The following is an 11731-nucleotide window of genomic DNA, read 5'->3' on the forward strand; positions in this document are numbered from 1 at the left end:
TATTACAGCACTGTGGTAAAACCGCAATCAGGGAGTACAGTCAGAAAAGGCTTATTTAGACCTCTTGGTGTATTTGTGATAGACAACTCGCTTATCAAGGAAACCACAGCAGACCACATTTACTGAACTTAGTGGCTTTTTCAGATTGGTGTGCATTTTCTTCACGGATGTTAGAAATGATTTAATCTAGACTTATTTGCATTGAGAAATCACATTATTTACTTATAACTGTTGACTTGTGGTCATTTTTTTGTGTTCTTTGTGCCAGAGTTTGCTTTCAGAGACAGTTTAGCACAATGGTCATTGCATGTTGCATGTGAAGGCAAAGCTAACGCACACCCTCTCTTTTCTTTTCTCCTCGCATTCTCTCCTTCTCTCTCTGTTCTGTGATCCACACCAGTAATTATCGCGTTTGTGACGGCTACTATAATACAGATTTGCCTGGGTAAGCCTTTACTATGTACCTCAGATAATTTTACCCACATAACACCATCCACTCATCAGTAGCATAAATGCAAACTCAACCACAGACAATGGCCTCTGACCAAATGCTGTGCTATAAATGGGATTTATGTAATTGAATCAACAGCAAAAACAAACCATTTTTAGTTCTTGTTAGAGTCTTAATTTCATTGCCTCCGGTGATTTCCCTTGGATCAAAGTTTAAGATATCGTACTCAAGTGCCAACTAACACACGCTATTGTGCGCTCTGATCTAATTGTGTTTCTCTCTTCCTGCCTATCATGCTCTCTAGCTATGAAGATAATAAACGGTTTATCAAGTAAGAACATGTTGCCCAATAGTCTCCTCTTCAGCTTATAGTTTTCTCTCCTCTTTCCCTTATTCGTTCTTTTCTTTCCCTTTTTTTCTGTCTTTTTCTTTCTTTCATCGGCTCGTCCTCTCCCAAACTGCAGCTTGAAAGCTTCTCATCCATCCTCCTTGTGACTGGTCACTTTCACCATTTTCATCAATCCAGTGCTGTGGTTATTGTTGTGTGTTTGAGCATCGAACTGTGACCGCTGTTGGTGTCTGAAGGCTCCACGGGACCTTTCCCCACAAAGCTGGGAATTTTCCCTGAAAATGTTCCACATCTGCCTTGTTTTCCAGTTTTGATAACACACACACACACTAGATTATTACTTGGTATATCATAGTATTTTGTGCTTCTTTTTTTTATAGTTTCTTTTAAACATGATGTGTTCTCTGATTTTGCTGTTCAGTATGTTCAAACAAACATGTAGTTATTTATACTACATCAAGGTGATTCCTTCTTGTCTTTCTTAAGGCAGAAACTGCATATGCGTATGGGCTGAAAGTGTGTGATATAGGAGGGATGGGGGCAGTGTTATTAGGGGGTATTAAAATGGCATATGTGTTTTATGTCATTCTGTTTTTGTTTTTTTTTTGTTTGTTTTTTTTGTGTGTGTTTTTTTTCCCCTCTCACCTGATTTACAGCTTTCTTTCAGTTATTAAACCGGATGATTAAAAATCTCAGTCACTGCTCTGTCTTTGAACCTTTTTAATGTTTGATTTGTCTTCTGCTTTTTTTTTCTCTTATTCTATTCTGTCTTAGATCCTGGGTTATGGGGGCTTTCGCCCTGCTGTGCCTGCTGGGGCTCACTTGGTCCTTCGGTCTCTTCTTCATCAGTGAAGCCTCAATTGTCATGGCTTACCTCTTTACCATATTCAACACCTTCCAAGGAATGTTTATTTTCATTTTCCATTGCCTTCTTCAGAAAAAAGTAAGTTGCCTTTTATACACATTGTTGAAACTGTGATTTGTCCTTTAAATTCAAAGTCATGAGAATTTTAGTATTCCAGTATTTCACTTTCTAATAAAAAGACCAAACACAGCTTGTTTGATATTATGGCTAAGTCATTTTTTAAAGTCAACAAACTGAGCAAACACTTGGCTGTTTGCTCATGCAGGTCCGTAAAGAGTACAGCAAGTGCTTCCGCCACACATACTGCTGTGGTGGGCTGCCAACCGAGAGCTCGCATGGTTCTACAAAGACGTCTACGACACGGACCAGTGCACGCTACTCTTCTGGTACACAGGTAGACCAGCAACTTTACACAGTCAAATCCTTAAAGAGCACAATATAAAGAGAAGGACACAGTGTTTTCTAGACAGATGCATTCATGCAGCTCATTTACGCAGTTAAGAAACATTTGCTAACAGTACTAACAGAAAATGTTCAGACCCATCTTCTACATTCTGTTAAGCTTCAGATTTATTTTGAAATACATCAACTCATCTGTTTCTCTTGAGCCTACACACAGTGTTCTATAATGACAAAGCAACAACAGGTTTATGGATTTTCCCCCCAGTTTATGAAAACTGAAAGACTGAAATACCCAACTCACATAAGTATTCAGACTTTTCTTTATGACACTCTCAATTAAGCTCCTGTGCGTGCTTCTTCTATTAGTGGTACTTTGGGATGCTTCTACAATTTGATCTGTGCCCGAAGGAACTTATTGTACATAATTAGGAAAGGCAAATGCCTGTGAATATAAAGTATCACAGTTGATTGCATATGGCAGACGTAAAACCAAACGGGGACTTCTTGATAACTGTCTATGAACCCCACTGCAAGGACTGTGTCAATGAAGGACCAAAGGTGGGATACTAGGAAGTTTTCACAGGATTAAAAGGTCAAAAAGCACAGAAGCCTGCTTCATAGTAAATGAAAGACGTTTACAAAGATATTCTGGATCTCGGAGTCCAGTCAAACTGAGTGACCTGGGATGAAGGTGTTTGACCATACATGTCAGACAACTCAATGTTTTTCTTGAATAAGATCTAGTTTTTTTGAGGAGGTGGGGGTAACTTACAAAAGGAAAAGCATCAATGCAGCTCTCCTGCAGTCAGGCCTTTATGGAAGAGTTGCCAGAAAAAGCCATTGCTCACTAAAACACAGTCCCCAGGGAGTTTGCTAAAAGGAAACTGAACAACTCTCAGACCATAAGAAGCAAATTGTACTGGTCTGACGGAACAAATTTGAACTATCTGGCATTAATTCTCTAGTATGTGGGGAAGAAAACATGCACTTAGCATTACGTCTTTTACAATATTCTTGTATTCAAAAATGGTGATTGAAAAAAATAAGGAAAAATCCTGAGCGAAGATGTTTTGAGGCGTGTTGCCTAGCTCTTAGGATAAAGGTTTGCATTTCAAAATGACACCCAGAGAGCACAGACGTGCCTTTATAGTGCTGGCTTGCAGGTTTTAGATGTTTCCTGCTCCAAAACACCTGATTCAAATCAAATGGATCCAACAGTTTGTTGTCAAGTTCTGCACAATGACCCATTCATTTGAGTAAGGTGTGTTAAAGTGGGAAATATCAAAAACCTGCAGGATGACGGGATTTTGACATCCCTACATTGGAGCTTCATTGTAAAGCCATAAAAGCTAAAATAAAATGTATCCCAAGCTATATAGGATGGTGCCCAAGAAGTCTGGAGGCTCCCATTGCTGCCAAAAACTGCTTCAGCCAGGCATTAAATAAATATTCTGAATACCTGTTTTTGTTTTGCAGTTATGAGGAAAACAATGCCCTGATTTCTTTTAAGATAAATCTAAAAGATAAAAAGTGTAGAACTTCAAAGAGTCTGAGAAGTTTGTCAGTACTGTACTGTTACATGAGCATGTAGGTGTCGTACAGAGTGCACAGTCAGCATTTAAGCTTCAGCGGTAGATCAAGAGACACCAGCATTACTGCACATTTACCATCAGTATCTGCTGTGCTGCATGAGTACCTTGCTTCTGTTCTACCCCCTTTAGCAATTGCTTTTATCCTTTTTTCTCGCTAACGTCATGTGCATGGAATGTAATATTGAACTCTTTTAAGAGCATAACTGGTGCTTTTTACCAGAGGGAGAGCCTCAGTTGCAAAACAAAATACATGTTTAAATGAACCTTTTATTATTCTGGGCTGATAGCTCAAAAGAGACAATAGCCTCAGATTGTTTTAGATTATATACTATCACACTTAGACGTCCAGCCTCAGCCAAAGAAGTAATTACTGGATTTGTTCATGACATATATATGAAAGTAGATTTTAAGCATTTATACTGAGAAAGTGACCATTAGGATCACACTTTCCTGGATTTATATTAATAGCCAGGTGAGGAGTGATATATGTTGCTGTATGTACATAAGAAATAAATTAAAGTTTATCTGAAAGGTGAGGGCTAGCTTAAAGTTCTAACGACTGTCCCTTGTTGACCTGACAGAGTCGTATCAGGAGAATGTGGAATGACACCGTAAGAAAGCAATCTGAGTCCTCTTTTATCTCAGGTGACATCAACAGCACCTCCACCCTTAACCAAGGTCAGTTCACACCTCATCTCTCTCCACACCTATGCACACATTTCATCACCCAGTTTAAAAATATCCCCTTCAAGTTCCAGTGATCAGACCACCATACAGGGTGCAGGTAATTGTAATAAATGCCTTCAGTCTGAAATATGGGGGAGTATGGTTAATAAAATGGGATTGAGGCCTTCAGTGTAGTCTCCCTGTGCAGCAAGCTAAAAATCACACAAATCCTCAAATACTGCATTGTCATTGTGGCTGATCTCAAACTGGGAATAGGCTGCTTTTTTATTTAAGTGCTGGCTGTCCCAAGCTCTTACCCATATATAGACAAAGCTAAAATGGGAAAACAAGTTTTATTTTCAGAAAATACTTTAACATGCAGAGATTGCCTGCCATATGAGGGGACCTTTGTTACTTTAAGGGGGAGGTTTATGAAGGAGGGACGAAAAAAAAAACTGCCATTTATTATTTAGCTTAAGCAAGAATATGATGATGAGAAGATGATGTTCAACTCTGGCTGACCCAGAGTGCTTAGTGTGTTGTTAGGCTTTCTACTGCCTCAGAAATGGCTCTCCAAATATGCGAAAGGAACGAGGGTTTACACCACGGTAGTTTAACTTCCCCTCCTCTGACTTCTGTCGCAGCTGCTCTTTACCTTGCCTTTTTGATGTCACTTCCAGAAAGACAGAACATTACATCAAGAGCTTTAAATCACATTTTGACTTGCTGATACATCAGTAACAATATAGAGGTAGGGATTTTTTTCCCTTTTTTTCCCCCACAGTGCCATTTCCTGGAGATGTTAATGCAAAGGTTGGATATTGATCACTCCAGGGTGTAGTAGTTACCCTGGAGAGTTAGTGCACTAAAGGAGGGCTCTATCTCCTAGAAGCACTTCCATGTCATTAAAAACATCCCTGGAGACTTCTCAACATGACAGATGGCATTTAACACAGGTGATAAATGGCAGTGGAAATACCTCAGATCCTTAAAACACACTGCAAGAACGGAAGAAAAATGAGGGAGATTATGCTTTGGGAGATAGTGGCTAATTGAAATTTTTTTTTATAAAAAAACTTGATAGGATTCTCTTGCCTGTCAAAAAGGAGAAATGATATTTGTACCTGTTTGGAACAGTGAAACTTTGCACAACCACAAGAATCTAGAGTGCTGTTAAAAACAAAAAAAAGCACACTTCCTCACTCAATAATGAAAAGTACTGGTGACAGAAGGTAATAATGAGCACATTTGGGTGAAAATTAGTATGTTTAAAGAAAAATGGGTTATAAAGGACTTGTAACATACATAACAAATGAACTGGCCAGCAGCAAAAGTTGAATATTTCGTGCAGAAATAGCTGCTCTTATGTTGCTTTGCAAAACTTTGCACTTTATTCACAACTTTTAAATAAACACCCTGGTGATTCTGATTTTGGCATATACTCCAGGTGAAATCGCATGCCTCAAAACACCCACTCTGACTGTTTTTTATTTCTTTTCTCCATAAAACTTCCAAACTATTCTTCTCCTCCTCTGTCTTGCCACTCCAGGAATGACCGGGAACTATCTACTAACAAATCCTCTTCTGCGACCACAAGGCACTAACAACCCTTATAACACCTTACTGGCTGAGACAGTCGTGTGTAACACCCCCACAGCTCCAGTGTTTAACTCACCAGGTGTGCTTATTTAATTCTTCCACCTGCATTTCTGCCTTTTCTTCTCTCTCTGCCTTCTTTTTTTTCTCTCCCTTTACAGTCGAGTGTACAGCAGGCCAAAAGAAAAGCAGAATTCTCTGCAGTATCGCCTTTCCATCTGAATCACTGTCTCCCAAATGCTTGATCTAGTGCTTAGTGTGTGTAGCACATAGACCGTATACATTATGTGTGTATGTGTGTGTCTGTGTGTAAAAACACACACATATTTTCATGCACAACAGAGATTTTTGTGGTTCGCCTCGATGCAGCATCTGTGTTCTCATATTTCTCTTAACGGGACATAATGATTAAGATGGGAAAGAGATACTACATGTTCTGCCTGGAGATAATGTAAACAGTGGTGAAGACCTGAAGCTGTACTATAAACTGCATGATCATTAAGATTTATTTCCCTGAACTTATTGAGGGAATTTGTTTCTTTTCGTGTTTGCTTTGGAGGGAGACTTCCCTCTAAAAGCTGCTAGGCTGCAAGCAATTCTATGTTGGATTGAGTCTTTTATTCATGTATGGAATATCTAATGAGATCATACCAACATGAACTTTAAAAAAGCAAATAACTGTATTTTGGTTACATGTGACATTTCATTATATATCACACTGTAAAGACTACTGTGATAATATGTATGTTTCTGTTTTGGAACTGAATTGGCATCTTCTGCCATGCTTTGTGCTTTTCCCCTTGTGCTTTCCTCTAGTGACCTACAGAGAGACAAGTATGGGAGTAAAACTTAACTTTGCCTATCAAATGTAAATTTTTTTCAGCATGCTTATTTAAAACAACCCAAACCCTGGCACCATCACTGGTTTACTTTAGGCCATTAACACACACTCAGTGAGCAAGTGGTTCACAAAATTACCCGTCTAAATTCTACGCTTATCTGAAGAAAAACAAAAGATTTCATTGGTCATCTGAAGTAATCGTCCAGATCTGACAGATTAATTGCACAAAATATGTTGCTATTTTTCTGGTTTTAAAAAGCTTTCTTTTCTTTTCCTTTTTTTTCCCTCCCCAAAATGTCTGTCCTCATGTGGCATTCAGCAGTCTCAGTGTCCAGTTGTATTCCTGTCACACCTCCCAGACAACACCTGTCTGGACACTAAATTGCTTCCTTGCAGGCATTAGCACATGGGTGTCATGGCAGCAGCTGTTCAGTTTCCCTTATTTTCTTTATTCAAATTTTTTTCACTTTTTTTTTTACAATAAATTTTCTAAAAGATGCCCATTTTATGTCCCTTCTGAAACCCCAAACCTCCCACCTCCTGTGTTATTTGGGACTTTGAAAAAACCACCATGAATAACTGCAATAGCCTCCATCTTAATCTTCACGTGTTATTCTACAAGGAGGTGCAACAGTCATAGCAGAGCACATTTTTCTTTTATCTCTTCTTTCAGTCCTGGCATAAATAATATTTGTATTTCTTGGCGCTGCTTTCCATGACCTCTATGCTTTGAGAAATTCCTAACATAACTGCGCCTGACCTCTGCAGCGGCTGTGTTTTCTTGAGCTGTTCTGCAAGTGACCGGGGTCTCGCTGGGAACTGTTACTGTGACGGATGCCAAGTGCTGGACTGCGGGCAAGCTCTGACCTTTGCCAGCTTTGGCTACACAAGCTGCCAACTAATGGACAGCAAGTGTACTGACACAAAGTCAACTTAAAAAAAGAATGAAAGAAACAAGAAAGAAAAAAATCTATAGTGTAGCTGTTGGCATTTAATTCAGAACAGTAAAAGCAGTTTAATGCTTGTATGCTTAATTTGCTGAACCCTTGCTCTTTCTAAGTTGCAGTTAAGACTTTTACTTTACATTTTGTTGTTTTTTTGAGTGATTTTTCATGTTACAATAAATCATTTTACTTTCTTTTGTACATCAGCTGCTCTTAGACCAGATAGCCTGAGCAGACAGACATGATGTGAGTTGTCTAAAGTGAGTCTTTTCACCTGCTGTGTGTGGTGATGGTGGAGTGCTGCTTGTGGGCTCACCTTGTAGTGAGAGCAACGATGGCTGACCCATGTTTATACATTACTACTTTCCCTTTTCTGTCTATGTCATCTTCCCATCTCTGTCCTTTGCTTTACTTCAGCACATCCAACCTATTAGTTGCTAGAAAAACCTGTAAGTGTTGTAGCTTGCCCGTTTGTGGCTTCATACTTGTGGACCTTTGCCCTGTGTGTTGCGATTTTGCTTACTGTTTCAGTTTGTTCTTAATGTTGTTTGGGATCCTTTTCATTGCTTTGTCACCTCTGTGGCAGACTTAAAACTTCTGTAAGCTTTGTTTATGTTACTGCAATTTATGAAAGGGAAAGTTGAAATGTATATATGAGGAAGTAAAATGATTTCTCATTCCGAATAAAGCACGTCTATGTATTGTATGTTATGGATTGTGCCTAACTAACTGATTTATGGCATGGCTTAAATTAACTTGAGTTTTCTATGTGAAACTGCATCCTAAACAGCATTAAACTTTAGGTTTTGTTTCTTTCATGCTTATTTATCTTGACTAATGTAAACCCTCCTCACATTTTCCTTTCTTTCCAGGGCACTCACTGAACAATGCGGTGAGGGATACAAGTGCAATGGATACTCTACCGCTAAATGGTAACTTTAACAATAGCTACTCACTCCGCAATGGGGACTTTGGCGACAGTGTGCAGGTAGTAGACTGTGGCCTCAGCCTGGACGATGCTGCCTTTGAGAAAATGATCATCTCGGAGCTTGTGCACAACAACCTGCGTGCCTGTAACAAAAGCCACCAACAGCAGCAGCACTCCAGTTTACATCATCCACCCCACCACCAGCAGCCGCCACAATACCACCATCACCACCACACGGAGCGGGCTCCGCCCAAGGTGACAGTGGTAGGTGGCAGCAGCAGCGAAGATGATGCTATTGTAGCCGATGCTTCATCTTTGGTCCACGTTGGCGACACGGTGGGCCTCGAGTTGCACCATCAGCAGGAGCTGGAGGCGCCTCTCATCCCACAGCGGACTCACTCACTTCTGTATGCACCCCAGAAGAAAGTGAGGACCAACGGGGAAGTTGATACCTATGTCAGTCAGCTGACACCCACCAACCCCGATGATAGCCTGCAGTCCCCAAACAGAGACTCCTTGTACACTAGTATGCCTAATCTGAGAGACTCTCCATGCCCCGAGAGCAGTCCTGATGTTGTGGAGGATCTGTCTCCCACCAAGCAGAGTGAGAATGAGGATGTTTACTACAAGAGCATGCCTAACTTAGGGGCTGGCCACCAGCTCCAAGCCTATTACCAGATAGGCAAAGGAAGCAGCGATGGTTATATTATTCCCATCACTAAAGAGGACTGCATCCCTGAAGGTGACGTACGAGAAGGACAGATGCAGTTAGTGACAAGCCTTTAAACGTATTTAAATCATCCCCCAAAACTCGCTGCCCTTACACAACCCTGACTTCTTGCAGGACACACTAGAGAAGGCAAGGGAAGTGTTCAAATTTTTTTGGAGAGCGTAGAAGCCCTGTCACACAAGTTCACCATTTACAAACCTCCCCTCCCCCATCTACATTGCCATTTCCTTCCCCCCACCCCTTTGAATCGCACCACTGCAGACCAACAGACTTAGAGCACAGCAATGGCAGTGCAAAGTTTTAAAGAGACTGTATATAAAATGCAGAGTCAGATTTCCGTTTTAAGAGACAAGCCGACTATGTATTTAAATGTGCTGCTGCTGTTGAATAATTGAGAAAATTTTATGGTACAAGAAAAAAAAAAAAAAATACAGAAAAAAAAAAAGAAAGAAAAAACAGGCATTACTGACTACATCCAATCAGCAGTTACCCTGTCAAAAGGTTGTACATACACTCCCCAACATTCAAGTTGAAGTCTGTTTTCTTTTTTTTCTTTCTTTCTTTTTTTGTCTTTTTTAAATTGTGAACAAAACTACACGCCCGGACCAGGAGGTGGACACGTTAGTGAAATGTTCCTGATCAGACTGTTAGAAAAGGAATATAAGGTCCTGGCCGTACTCCCATCACCATGAAGTTTGGATTGTATAACCACTAGCAATCAAGCCCCTGGCCTTATATTTTCTCAACTGTACCTTGAGCTGTTGTCAAGGAAATCTGCTAAAATATATATTTTGTTGTATTGATAGTGTAAAATAAAAAAAAAATAAAAAATGGGAAGCCGTACATATAAAGAAACCTTTTAATTGCAAAACTTAACGTTTGAGAGACTATTGTGTAGAAGATGCACATATGTTATACAGCGTGTTTATGGTTCCAACACTTCATTCATGGTAGTATGTTTGAACGTTAAAGGCTTCTAAAAAGAAAGATGGAGTCAATCAGTTATAAAAATGAATCATCACTTTCTTCACTTGTGAACAGTGTTTCTTGCTTAAAGAGTTCCATTGATACCGCCCATTAAAATATGTTTATTTGACTTTGCCAAAGCGGCATTACTTTAGTAAAACAGGACAGCAGCAACCCAGTTAAGGTGATTTATGCATTGCACAGTTTTTTGTGTAATTTGAATTGATAGAGAACTTTATAACAGTCATGGCTGAGTGTTGGGCAGTTGCAACTGAATTGAAACCGACTTTTAATGATAATGTTTTTATCATAAATGTAGTTCTTCCGCTCGGGTTTGGATATTTTATTTATTAAAATCTTTCCAAAAAAATAAATAAAGGGGAAATGTGTGAATATTTTCCAGCACTGGTATACATGCTGTACTGTAGCTCATGTTTTTTTATGTAAACATAAGGGGCTCATCACTTAAGACTGATGTAAAGTTCAACACTTGTTTATCAAATACAATAAATGTGAGATCTTTTGTCAAATGCCAGTTGCTTTTTAATGGTTTGTGCTTTTGGTACTACTTTTGAAAACAGGTTTAATTATTTTGCTATGGACAAGATACACTTTTGACTCAGGTTATAAGTAAGTCCCGAGCACCTTGAAAGACCCTTGATAAAATTGTTTTCTGAAGGATTTATTTGCTTTTTTTTCTGCTATTTCTTAAATCGCTGCAGAGTAGAGAGAGCTCATTCCACCGTGTGTGTTAGAGAAGCCAAATTTGTCCATGTGATTCAAAGATGAGAAACTCAGGTAGGAAAATTGCATTGTAAATGTTACTCTTTGTGGTTGTAACACTAATAAAGGTTAAAAAATGACACTGGTTCAAAGCATTGTCCACTTAGTATATTATTGAAAGAGCTGTAGGTTAGGCTCAATTAAAGGGCCTCACACTGCAGAAATCCTGTTGTAAGATATTAGATGTAATGCTGTGTGGGAGTGGAGAAGAGTCCACACACCTAACAAGGGGTCAACGTTACACATGGCTGCAGTTGTAGAAATATATAATGCATAATATTTCTGGGTATGACACATATTTGCCCTAATTAATGTCTGCTGCTGCTGAAGCCCACTGTCAGTTCCTGTACGCTTTACTCCTCAGGTAATATTATTTTACAAAGCATTTTGATATAAGACCAGTCGAGGCAGAGTGACAGCTCACAGCAGGGTGGCTGGAAATTGCCCTGTTTACCATGTTGCATTGAAGGAAATGGCTCAGAACTTTGCAGAAATGCACTTTATGTCAGCACACATAATGCTGTGTGGGATGTTGTTTTGACTCTTTCAACAATTATGTGGCATTTTGTGCAATTATCTGAGGCTTAAAATTGTCTTGCAAGGTTTTTTTTTTTTTTT

General features: G+C 39.4%; 1 protein-coding gene across 20 annotated transcripts in view; it reads left to right on the top strand.

Annotated features, from left to right (window-relative positions):
• Positions 1–10865, top strand: part of adgrl2a (adhesion G protein-coupled receptor L2a) — a 100970-nt gene extending 90105 nt beyond the window's left edge. For 5 of the 20 annotated variants that reach the window (XM_042006220.1, XM_042006229.1, XM_042006231.1 and 2 more), the window contains 4 exons: positions 1575–1743; positions 1931–2059; positions 4241–4337; positions 8579–10865. In XM_042006220.1, coding sequence (XP_041862154.1) covers positions 1575–1743; positions 1931–2059; positions 4241–4337; positions 8579–9420 — 1237 coding nt within the window. In that variant the 3' untranslated portion in view covers positions 9421–10865. Of the gene's footprint in view, positions 1–400; positions 446–755; positions 783–1574; positions 1744–1930; positions 2060–4240; positions 4338–5874; positions 6004–6737; positions 6790–8578 lie in introns of all 20 variants that reach the window. The other 15 variants (XM_042006219.1, XM_042006227.1, XM_042006221.1 and 12 more) reach the window with 9 other exon arrangements.
• Positions 10866–11731: the final 866 nt, after the last annotated feature.

Source organism: Melanotaenia boesemani, chromosome 14, assembly GCF_017639745.1.
Source record: "Melanotaenia boesemani isolate fMelBoe1 chromosome 14, fMelBoe1.pri, whole genome shotgun sequence".
Taxonomy (NCBI): domain Eukaryota; kingdom Metazoa; phylum Chordata; class Actinopteri; order Atheriniformes; family Melanotaeniidae; genus Melanotaenia; species Melanotaenia boesemani.